Source organism: Podarcis vaucheri (genome assembly GCF_965113315.1).
Source record: "Podarcis vaucheri genome assembly, chromosome: 3".
In the NCBI taxonomy this organism is placed as follows: Eukaryota; Metazoa; Chordata; class Lepidosauria; order Squamata; family Lacertidae; genus Podarcis; species Podarcis vaucheri.
The window spans coordinates 12611520-12623711 of NC_138761.1; the positions used below are offsets into that span (position 1 = coordinate 12611520).

The 12192-nt window shown below is 41.0% G+C and overlaps 1 protein-coding gene across 2 annotated transcripts in view; it reads left to right on the forward strand.

Annotated features, from left to right (window-relative positions):
- Nucleotides 1-3896: 3896 nt before the first annotated feature.
- The window catches only part of PPP4R3B (protein phosphatase 4 regulatory subunit 3B), a 30643-nt gene continuing 22347 nt past the window's right edge, over nt 3897-12192 (forward strand). Inside the window, exons 1-4 of one of the 2 annotated variants that reach the window (XM_082217478.1) lie at nt 3897-4338; nt 6252-6307; nt 9543-9641; nt 10498-11121. In XM_082217478.1, the coding sequence (XP_082073604.1) occupies nt 4197-4338; nt 6252-6307; nt 9543-9641; nt 10498-11121 (921 nt within the window). In that variant the 5' untranslated portion in view covers nt 3897-4196. The remainder of the gene's footprint in view (nt 4339-6251; nt 6308-9542; nt 9642-10497; nt 11122-12192) is intronic. The other variant, XM_082217479.1, reaches the window with a different exon arrangement.

Consider the following 12192-nt stretch of genomic DNA (forward strand, 5'->3'; position numbering starts at 1 on the left):
AACTCTCCCTGTTGCAGCTTGTTCTTGAAGCCTAAGGTTAAGGTGATCTCACATTTTATTTGCATAATTAGATATGCAAATATGTGTCACAACAAGCCCCGAGTCTAAACAATAGTGACTGGTTTGTTGGTCTCTGCATAACCATTATCTGCTCCAGTTTGAACCATTGAGACACGTCCTTCATCCTGGAACTTAGTTGTAAGCACCTTGGGGAACAATAAAGGTGCTGAGGTGGAATTAACTTCTGAATTGTTTAGTATATAATTAGTCTAACACCCGGCATAGTATGAAGAGTTATGGACTATCCTTTAATGAAGGTGACATCATTTTGTGCATTAATCGTTCTGGGGAAAAGGAAAAGAACTCCAGTACTGCTATCCAAGTAGTGTTTTCTTATCTACAGTGTTCTCAGTGGTCTGTAACTTCACAGTTTTAGGCTTTTGTAAAACAGATATTCTGAGGACTGGGTTAGAGTTCCCACAACTCTTAATGTTTTGTTTGAAGTTTAGTAGTAATTGTAGTTTCAATGAGAGAAAGTAGGACTCACTTTGGTGAATTTATTGTCAATTGATTTGGAAATATTGTTATGACTCTGAGTCTCTAGCTAACTCAGTAATTTTAACTTACAGAGTTTTTTGGGGGAAATAAGTGTTCTGTTGCGGTCAAGACTTCTCCAATCACAGAAGCGAACTAGGCCACCACTTGGTGTGCAAAACATATTGGAGAGTCTTCAGCTTATATACTCTTTGGAAAAGACACACAGGAGCTCAGCAGTTCTTACACAGATTGAAATCTCCTGCATTCCATCATTTATTGTTGTCCTGAGCTTCATTTTCAGCCCAGGATTTAGACTCAGTTTTAAAGGGAAATAAGCAACTAGCATGAATTAGAAAATAGTATCCTAATCAATTACAGTGGTGCCTCGGGTTACATACGCTTCAGGTTACATACGCTTCAGGTTACAGACTCCGCTAACCAAGAAATATTACCTCGGGTTAAGAACTTTGCTTCAGGATGAGAACAGAAATCGGGCTCCGGCGGCACAGCAGCAGCAGGAGGCCCCATTAGCTAAAGTGGTGCTTCAGGTTAAGAACAGTTTCAGGTTAAGAACGGACCTCTGGAATGAATTAAGTACTTAACCCGAGGTACCACTGTATACTGCTTTGTTGTTGTTTAGTCATGTCCGACTCTTCGTGACCCCATGGACCAGAGCACGCCAGGTACTTCTGTCTTCCACTGCCTCCCGCAGTTTGATCAGACTCATGCTGGTAGCTTCGAGAACACTGTCCAACCATCTCATCCTCTGCTTAGCATATCATAAAACACAACTGTATACAGCAGATCAGAATAGCTATGAATAAAAGCAAGAAAAGGAAGGTTCCATAAGTGTTCACAAGGTTATGGATTGTACAGTTAGATAATATCTTTTCCAAATGTTTAATTCATCCAAAAAATAAAAAAGAGGTCCCAGGGCAGATATTAGCCACTTCCAGGAGGCTGGAGTTCGTAGGTGTCAGCCATGTAAAGCCTGAATAACTAGAACTCATGTCCTCACAGGGACACAATAGATATTGACAACAGCCAGATGTTTGTTATTTTAAAGAGATTGTTTGTGTTTTTGTGAATGTTGTATCAGAACAGAGGTATCGTGAGCTTCATGGCTGAGTGGAGGGGGGAGGATTTGAACCCTTGGCCTCTGTAGCCTGACACTCTAACCCAAGTATCTTCAATCTTTTCAGACCCAGTTTAAACCCAAACATGCATTTTGGGAATCCATTTCCCCATCTTTTATTGTACGTTTGCATAGCGCTCCTGTTGCAGCCCATCTTGGATCAGGCTGCAACCCACCCGTCGAAGGCCATGCTCTAACCACTACACCGTATTAGCCAGCCCCTTTTCCTGCTGCACCCCCCCCCCCCCAATACTGGAGCCCCTGGGTATGTCCAACTCCCCATGCAAACTCCTCACCCTCACTATGTAACCTGCACCACAAATGTCAAATGGATAAACGCCTTTATGGCTCTGCAGTTCCAGTCTATGCACTATGCAATAGTTTTTTGTTTGTCCCCCTGCCCACTATGCCATAGCTGAAGGACACTGATTCCAGATTTCTCTGGAACTAGTCCCAGTGCCCTAGGCAAGGCTAGCAACTTACAACCCCCAAGCCTGACTGCTAGCTTCGAATTTCAAAAGCGGGTGTCTTGTAGGAAAACGAAAAGCGCAAAACTTGGAACCGCTGAATTTAACTTAAATTGCAATAAGTAGTAATGCAGCAACCTTTGATTACCTTCTTCAAATGCAAAAAAAAAAAAATGTTTCGGCGTGCAACCTTGCAAATTGTGATGTTATAATTTTAAGTCTCGCTTTGCATGCCTTTTCCTTTGCAAATTTTGTCACCAATTCCTTCAGGTCAAAAGTGCTGGTACTTGGGCATGTTCAATTGATATCGTTGCCAAGCCAGCTACTCTCTTTTGCAACATTGAGTTTAAGGAGGGTTTTTTTAATAATCTTGAGCTTTGAGAAAACGGCACGTGAAGTGAGTGTTTGCCCATGTGGAGGCAATGGGCCTGAAGCCTTACCCGCTATTTACTGGTTTGCCCAATATAGGAGGATTTAAGAGCAGCCTCATTCAAAGATTTAAACATCCCAGTTGATAGATTGATTGAGCATCTGATTTAACTTTTTATTAGGGGGCAGCGTCCCCTATACCTCTGAAAAAGTGGCCTGTTTTGGCCTTTAGAGCAGCAATTTTAAGGAGAAAAGTTTGTGGTGGGTTTAAAGTTAAATTATTCAGGGGAGCAAACTCATCTGACAGAATGCCTGGATTTAATTTTTAAAAAAAAAACAATTTACCTTGTGATGTATTTTATTCTGTTTAATGTATTTGCTGTTGTTATCGGCTTTGGCTACACAAATAAATAATATTCATATATCCGTGATAACTGAGGGAAATGCTTTCACCTCGGAGGTGATACCCGCCCATGCCTGCATCCCTTCTTTAATACGTTTCAAATAACATTTAAATGGGAAAATGGTACGGAAAAGGTACAAAGAAGAAGGCAGACACAAGAACCTTCAAAGCTTTTACAAAACACAGCCCACTTTCGTCTCATTTGCAACAAAGAAAGAACATGCGTAGAACACGGAAACCCGAGGCATTGACTGCTTTTCAAACCGGCAGCTATGAAATCAGTGTATTATTTCGTTATTATTTATCTTTGTTAAATTTGTATACCGCCCTTCGTCCGCACATCTCAGGGTGGCTCATGAAAACACAAGCTAAGAAACACCTGGACGGAGTTGGGGTGGTGGTTGTGTGTGGGGAACCTCAACTGATTGTTTGTTTCAGGTAGGTAGCCTTGTTGGTCTGACACAATCGAAATAAAAAAATTAAAAATTGTCCAGTAGCACCACAGAGACCAACTAAGTTTGTTCTGGGTATAAGGTTTCCTGTGTATGCACACTTCAGATTGTTTGTTCCTGTATTCAAAACATTGGGGTGTGTGTGTTACTTATTTAATTATAATTAAATTAAATTTTAATTTAATTTTAATTCCTGGGAAGGGCTGTGGACGGGTTGTTGTTTTTTTTAATCTGCGCGGGCCTCAGACTCTCGCCTCATGCGTCTCTCTGCACGTTTTTTTCCCTGAGTCTATGTGCCGTCAACTGCCAGAGAGGTCGAGAGAGGCGAAGGAACGCCGCCTTCCCGCGCTCAGCAGGAGCAGGCGCAACCGCGCAGGCGCAACCTCTCTCCCCCTCCCCCCACGTCAGCTCCTCCTCCTCAGCCCTTCCAAACTACGCGAGCTCGAAGGCGTACGCCCGCTCGCGTTCGCTTTCCTCCGCTTCTCGGCCGCCGTAGCCCCTGCTAGTGGAGCCCGTGCAGGCCTTCCGCCCCGCTCCTCCCCCTCCCTCCCCGGCTCTGAGAGGAAGAGAAAGGCAGGGACGGGACAGGAGTCGGATTACAAGATGGCGGCCGCGCCGCGGTGGTAGTCGCTGCTGCTGCTGCTGCTGCTGCTCGCCTGGTGACGCTGAGGGGGGGGGGGACTCGGAGGCGGAGGCAGAGGCGGCAGGCCCAGGCGCCATGAGAAGCGGCGAGTTAAAGGGCTCCTGAGCGGCGGCGGCGGAGCCCTCTTGTTCCTTCCCTCTGCCGCCCCTTCCTCAGTCCCTCGCAGTCCGGCCGGGCCGGGCCGCGCACCATGTCGGACACCCGGCGGCGGGTGAAGGTCTACACGCTCAACGAAGAGCGGCAATGGGACGACAGGGGCACCGGGCACGTCTCGTCCACCTACGTGGAGCGGCTCAAGGGGATGTCGCTGCTGGTGCGGGCCGAGTCGGACGGTGAGGAGGGGCAGGGATAATGGGGCGAGGCGGAGGCTGGGCTGCCTGGGACAATGGAGAGCGGCAGGACGGGGGAGGCGGCGAGGTGGTCCTCAGGCCCCGAGAGGGCCCCCCTCCTCGTTTCCCATCGGGACCCTAAGGAGCTTCTCCCCCCCCCCTTCGTCCCAAGGCTGATAGCTTAGGGGGCAGATGGCTCCCCCAAAGGGTGCCTCGGAGCACCTCTTGTCTCTCACAACACAACCCTCCTTCCCTCTCCCTTGAAGTCTCGGGAGCAAGTTATTCGTGTTTTTGTTCTCTCTTCCCCACCCCACAAAATATTAAGGGGGAAAAAATAAAGGCTGACAGGCGCTGCTGATTACGTGCCTGCAACAGTATCAATAGTTGCAATAATTGCAGGCGGGTTGGGCTAGATGACCCTTGGGGTCCCTTTGCCAACTCCACAGTTCTGTGATTCTAGCCACTCTCTTCCCTCAGTTCTTGTCTCTTGCAGCCTGCCCTCCTTTACAGATCACAGCTCTCTTCTTTTCTCTCCCCCTTCTCCACTCTCTTTAGTACTCTCCCCATAACGTTGCAGAAGTCATTAGTAATCCCATCCCCCCCATAGGTAAACATTAGTTGTTTTCTGTCATAAGAAGAAAGGGGCTGAAAGGTTAAACGAGGGGGGGGGGAGTGAGGCAGCTTCCCTACTTAGTCACCTTCGTTCAGGTGATTCTTACTCGTAGATGACCAGGCCATGGCTGTTTACAGGCCTGCTGTGGTATCAGAGTTACTCTTCCAAATACCACTAGTCTTTCCACTTCCATCTTCCTTTCCAGACGTGAAATTCCATGCAGTTCTAGAAAGCTTGGCTCAAAAGCTTATCCCAATGAGATGACCCATTCAAAGGCTCTTCATACTTGATAACCAAATTTATTACGTTGAACAGTCTTCTTCAGGTCCTTGTTCATCTGACAGTTTTACAGGAAAAAACCCTAAATACTTGCTTAGGAGAAACTAGTGCCTACGATGGGGAAGGAGACCCATTTCTATTCTCTGAATTCCTGCCTCTTTTAAGGCTACCAAGCCAATTACTTGTGACAGATGTCTAAATAATATGGAACATAGTCTCAAAAGTTTTTTTGTGTGCCAATACTTTAACTTTTAGAAAAGCTCAGTTACTAGTTAGTAGCTATGAATTCAACATGTTTATTTCGAAGTGTATTGAGAACTGGGTTATAAGTATCCAAAGCACTGCCTTAACATTGCCCCTTATGATGGAATCTTTATAAGCCTCTCATTGGAAAATATATATGTTTTGGTGTGAAGGCCTCTTTAAAAAAAAAGTTTCCTTGTTGCAATATATTTGTAGCAAAGATTTAAACTCTTGTTGTAATGGGTTCTTTTTCTTTAAAGATCAGGAAAGCTGTTTTTAGAAAATGTATTGGCAACGTTGCTAACGAACAGGTGTTAATGTGCTAAATAAACCTTGTGAGGGCTGGAAAAGATTACTCGAGCGGTTGCCACGATACATGACTGCTTAGACACACACATAATACAAAGTTTAGGGTTAAAGAGTTTAGTGTTATGAATATACCACAACAGAATATCTTCTTCTTCTTTGGCGATTACTCCTAGTCGAGTAAGATTGAACAGAATATATGTCAGCCATCTCAAGAAGATAAGAATACATTATTTCATGAGTAAGAAAATTTATATGGTATAGTTGTATTTGCTTTTAGTTGCCTCTCAAGGTATTAGAATGGACTTGCAGATGTGTATATTGATTTTGTGTTTATCTTTGCTGTCTTTCATCATTGCTTGTATGAAACTGTTAGACTGGAGGGTGGTGCTCTGAAACATAGATTACTGATTTCTATAAAGCTCATTTTACTTCACATAGGTTCCTAACTGAACTGCAATTCTTCTTTTTTCAGGTTCGCTTTTGTTGGAATCGAAGATAAATCCAAACACTGCATATCAAAAACAGCAGGCATGTAGTAGCTTTTCCCTATAAGTATCTACTGTGTTGCCATTGTACAGAAATATCTTGTTTGCACAGAGTTGGCACACTACTTAATTGCAAGTTCATTCTATGACAGAAAGGAAGGAACCTGGGGGGACTTTAAAAGCTAGATTACATGTTTCTTTGACCATTCTAGTGTCGGAATGATTAAGGAGTACTTAGTCTGTTATAAGTACTGCACCATTTCCCCCATATTGCAAATTAAGTTTAGTATATTAATTTGGGGGGCAGGAGGGGATATCCCAGATACGTTTTCTCTTTTGAGTTTAATTCCTTGCAAAGGCTTACTGATTAAAGTTACAGCCATAGAACAGTTTTGGATCATCTTCCCCATCTTCATAAAACTATGATTGCATCCTGTCTTATCATTTTGGTGAGTTACCTGACTTTACACAAGAGTTTTTCAACTGAGATGTATTAGGAACTTCAAGTTTAATGCAAAGCAAAAATGAAACCATCGCATGAGACGAAGGCAAAGTGCTCAGTTTTGATACTTGCCCCCAGCTTCACAGCCCATGTTTCATGATGCCAAGAAATATTGTCTGAACTCAGCCATAAAACACATTCCTAATTCCATTATTATTATTATTATTAATATTATTTACTATGTGTGTGTGTGTGTATATATAGAGAGAGTGTGTGTAATCCCATAGTAGACTTCCCTTTGGTTTACAGAGTGACCTACACATGGTGACCAAGAGCCTTATTCCATCAGTAACTTTCTAGAAAACAAAGAGTTCGTGGATAAAAAGTGTATTTTGAATTAGTATGATGTTAAAACAAAAAAACCCTTTCACAGTGACTCCTCTGTAAGAATGTCACAAAGAATATGAGTGATAAATATTTTTGAGAACGTGGCCTAATGTGATAGGCAGATGTTCCAATCTCATTTAGGGCACTGCTACCATGGCTGGATCTGTCCCTCAATAAATAAGGTTAGGGGAAAGGTTCAAACTGGCTGGTGCAGAATTTCAGAAAATGTAACACTTTCTTTGGATCTTCAGGAAGCTACAAGAGGTTCAGCACTGAGTGTTGAGATATGAAATATGAGGATTTTGGAAAGGAACTGTGTAGGAAAAATTTTATACGCCCAGCAGTGAGGCTTGTGTCACTGAAGACAATTGTAGGTTTCAGATTTATAGTTAGATCCACAGAAAGTGACCTGACTTCTGTCCCTTTGGAAAATTTCATTTGACTTCATTAGAACTCTGCTGGCACAGGAACCGTTTTGCATGGAATAGAATGAAGGCTCAGGGCTGAAATAAGTAAATCTTGTCTATAAATAGGTTTAGCAAGGCTTGAACACAAATTCAAAAATACACAGGTTGCAGCCACTTGTTATCCTTTTCAATCATTCTACGTATATATAGAAACTCTTGCGTACATTTTAGTTCCAAGAGCAAGAAGAATTTAGTAGTATACATATAGTTTATTTTTACTGTAGTAAAGAGCCTCTCCTTTTTCACTCTGTCCTGGCTCTTATGGCAGTATATATGAGGCTGTTTTATGCAATGCAGTTGCAATATTAGTGTTGTTTCCAAGTTGCCTCCGAAGGTTTTCAACTAGTATAAACAGGTCTGATTCAGGAGACAGGAAGCAAATTTAATACCCACCCCACGAAAAGAAGCATTTGGGAAATATTGGTGGTATTTCATTGTTTTATGTATTTTGGGAAAGGATCTAAAATCCCAAAGATGGGATTTGATGCATCATCATAGATGATTATATAAACGTCTTCATAGAAGCATAGCTGGGTTGCCAGTTCAAGCATTAACAGAAATTACTTTAATATTGGCCATGGGTTTGCATTTCAAAAATGCCTGAAATAATAAAAGCAACAATATTGTTAACTAAGTTTCATTTGTCTTTTGTTTTGATTAAATTACATTGGTTGGGGGACTCTCCACAGCAGATTTGGGAGGGGGGCTGGAGGAGACAGAATTAGAACAAGAAGTCCCGTTGCACAAATGATTTTTATTTGTACAAGTGGGCAGACTTCATTCTCAAAAATGTGGTTCAAAGTTGGTACTCGTTTCTTTAAGGTTGTTCAATAGCAGTCTTTTAATGTATGCTAGGCATGCTTTTGTACACTTTAAAAGTTATAAAAATTAAACATTTCCCACTAATTTTAAAATGTTTTTTAGGAAAGGGGTTTTTCTTCATAGCTTTCCTGACCTATCCTGATCCTGTGAACGAAAGATGGCAAGATAATAATTAACTTGCAAATCTCTCCGTAAAAATAGAAATCTATCTTTTAATGACTTTGAATTAACGCTGCTTCAGTGAGAGGGTGGTTTTAAGATTCTGTCCCTTTACAGTATAGCTTTCTGATCCTAAATACATCAGCTGTATGTGTTGAAAATAAGAGTTGTGTCTCAGGAACTAGTTAAGTGGTATATCATGCAAGCTTTTCAACTCCTGTTGTATCCTCTTGAACATGATAAACAATGGTCTCTGCCTGCTTGAGAACTAGTATCTCTGAGAGAGCAAAATCAAGAGAGGTGAAGTGACTTCCCATTTTCTCTGATCAACTAGATCTTCATTGCTAGTGTTGTGTATGTCTTAATGCTGAAGGCTTCACAGTATAATATAATTTTCTATAAACAAAGAAATGCAAAATTCTATCTGGATCATCACAAATACTCATAATGTCAGAGATTATTTTTTTCCCCATTTCAGGACATTGCAGTTCCCTACCTATTGCTGTTCTCTTTCTAAAAGAATAAGAATATTGTGACAATTAAGATAAATCATTTCCAGGGTTTCAGGCAGGGAGTGTCTCAGCTGTATCTGGTGATGCTAGGGATTGAATCATAGATGTTCTTAAATACATAGCTGGCCTCTTGGCCTTTTATCCAGACATGCATAACCGAAGAGTATTCAGCTGCATTCATTGTAGATCATTGGCGATTTATATGGTAAATTATATTGTAAAAATAATCCTGCCTGTATAATATAAAATCAGTTGTAAATATTATTGTTTCTTTAAACTGGAGGGTTAATATTTCTAATTAAAATTTCCTAATAGGAAATTGTGAAAGGGCATATGAAGAGCAGTTCTAAAAAGGTAGCATTTTTTAAATAAAAAACCCCAGTATCCTGTTTCACCAAGTTGTTTTGTTGGATATATCAACCTAATTGTATGCCACTGTTGTACTTGTATGGAATCAAATAATCAGTATAGTCTTTCATTTTGAAATAGGATACTTTGATTGTTTGGTCAGAAGCAGAGAATTATGATTTAGCCCTGAGTTTTCAAGAAAAAGCTGGCTGTGATGAAATCTGGGAGAAAATTTGCCAGGTAAGGTTAATCTTTTTAAAACTTACCACATTTTTATTCCAATCATATTATTTACAAATCCCACTTTGAACATGTTATGTTATTATTGCTTACATGTAACACAGTCATAGAATTTCATAGTACAGTGTTAGAACTTCATGGCATCAGGGCACAGGCTTATTTTACAGTTTCACCTGCTTGCTCCTTTCATGGGTGTTTTTCAATTGCCCCTTTTTATAGTAATATTTTAGGCTTCCTTGGCATTTTACATGGCAGCAAATGTGCCTGCAGTGCTACAAGTTCATGCTTCGGAGAAACAGTAATTCTAAGCTCCATGACATGTACATGTGTGTGAAATAACATGTAACTGAAAACATGCTGCTGTGTGTCTACATGTTCTGTAAAATGCTTTATATGAATCTGTATAGGACTATAATGTGTAAGTTTCATCCAATTCCTAGGACTGAGCTTTAAACCAACTACTTGGGCTGCCTTATCTCCTAGCAGAGTACTCCTGTGCCTGGAATTACAGCCACCATAGACTGCATGTGACTCTCCTGTATGACATCTACTGGGTTGGGATGTGAATAGAACTGTTGATCCTTTGCCAATGAGTCATGTTCAGAACAGTTGCTCATATGCACAGCTCTGGTGGGCCACAATAAAGTTATTTCCCCTTTTCGCACTATCAGCATCTGCCGCAGGAACAGAGCCCGAGTTTGCGCAGCCCAAGAGCCACATTTCATTCCTGGTCAGTTTGCAGAAGCCTATTAATGTTATGTGATTTGACCAAATTATTTATTTCCTCTTCTCTGCCTCCGACAGTCACCAGTATGTTTCAGAATGAGTCAGCAATTGTTCATGTTTCCATTTTTAGGTTCAAGGTAAGGACCCTTCAGTGGAAGTCACACAGGATCTCATTGATGAATCTGAAGAAGAGCGCTTTGAGGAAATGCCAGAAACAACTCATTTGATTGATCTCCCTACTTGTGAACTTAACAAACTCGAAGAGATTGCAGACCTAGTTACCTCAGTTCTCTCATCGCCCATCCGTAGAGAAAAACTAGCTTTGGCTTTGGAAAATGAAGGCTACATTAAAAAATTATTGCAGCTTTTCCAGCTTTGTGAAAACCTAGAAAATACTGAAGGCTTACATCATTTGTATGAAATTATCCGAGGAATTTTGTTCCTCAATAAAGCAACTCTTTTTGAGGTGATGTTTTCAGACGAGTGCATTATGGATGTTGTGGGATGCCTTGAGTATGACCCTGCGTTAGCTCAGCCAAAAAGGCACAGAGAATTCTTGACCAAAACAGCAAAGTTTAAAGAGGTCATACCCATAACAGACTCTGAACTTAGGCAAAAGATTCATCAGACTTACAGGGTACAGTACATCCAGGACATCATCTTGCCAACACCATCAGTTTTTGAAGAAAATTTTCTTTCTACTCTCACATCTTTCATTTTCTTTAACAAAGTCGAGATTGTCAGTATGCTGCAGGTAAGTGAAACTAGAAGTTTGGAAGGCTTGCATTTTGGAGATTTGACATACAAATGTGAGGTTAACCGTAGCTTGCCTTTAATTCAGTGCTGTTTGTGGTACATGCTTTTAAACCTAATTTAGTAGTTCTGGTGCTTCCTCCTCACCCCCCTTGACTAGCTTTGTTCTTTGCTGTAATGTCTCAGTTGTGTATTTCACAGTCTTCTTCATAAGCACAGTGCATTCCTTCTAAAGCAGATACATTACGTTCAGCTCATTCTGTTATGTGAGAGGTAGGTGCCTTTCAGCAGTGGCCTTATTCGTGGCAGATGGTTAACAGTTTTTTCCTGCTTATAAGCAGCTGTGTTGTGTGTTGTATTAAAAACGAAATGCAGTATAAATAGCGACTCTCACAAATGCTATCATTAGCCTTCTTACACTTACAAACTGTAATATTCGAATTGTAACATTATTTGATTAAAGTTTTATATAGGCTGCTTGAGAAAGGCAGAGCTTTTTAATTCTGTAAATGTTTTAGCTCTCTATAAAATTATGCAACGATCATAAGGTTCTGAAGCTAAATCCAAAACAAACTCAATAATTTCTCTTGGCTGGCTTATGATTAATGTTTTTTGTTTCTGTGAATCCTCTAACAGAAAATATTTTAAAAATACGCAGGAAACAAATTAAGAATCTCCTGCGCATAACCTTGTTCATCCCAAGAAACTTTTTAAAAAGAGCTAAACCAAGGGTTTGACTGTAGGGGACGTAGGAAGCTGTCTTATGTCCACCTAGCACAGTGTTGTCTATTGTGATTGGAAGAAACTCCAGCATTTCACATAGAGATATTTGTATCACCACCTACCTTAATTGAAGATACTAAGGACTGAGCCCAGGACCTGCTGCATGAAAATAATGGGCTTTCCCATTGATCTGTTCTGTAGTCTCTTCCCCATGAATAAAAAAGCAATCCTCCATCTAGTTAACATTTTTTGTTGTTGGCATAATCTTATTTAGAATTTGCTGTTATAAGTCTCCTAGATGTAGGAAATCGTTTTGCATAATAGATTAAAAATAGAGTTAAAGGGTCTG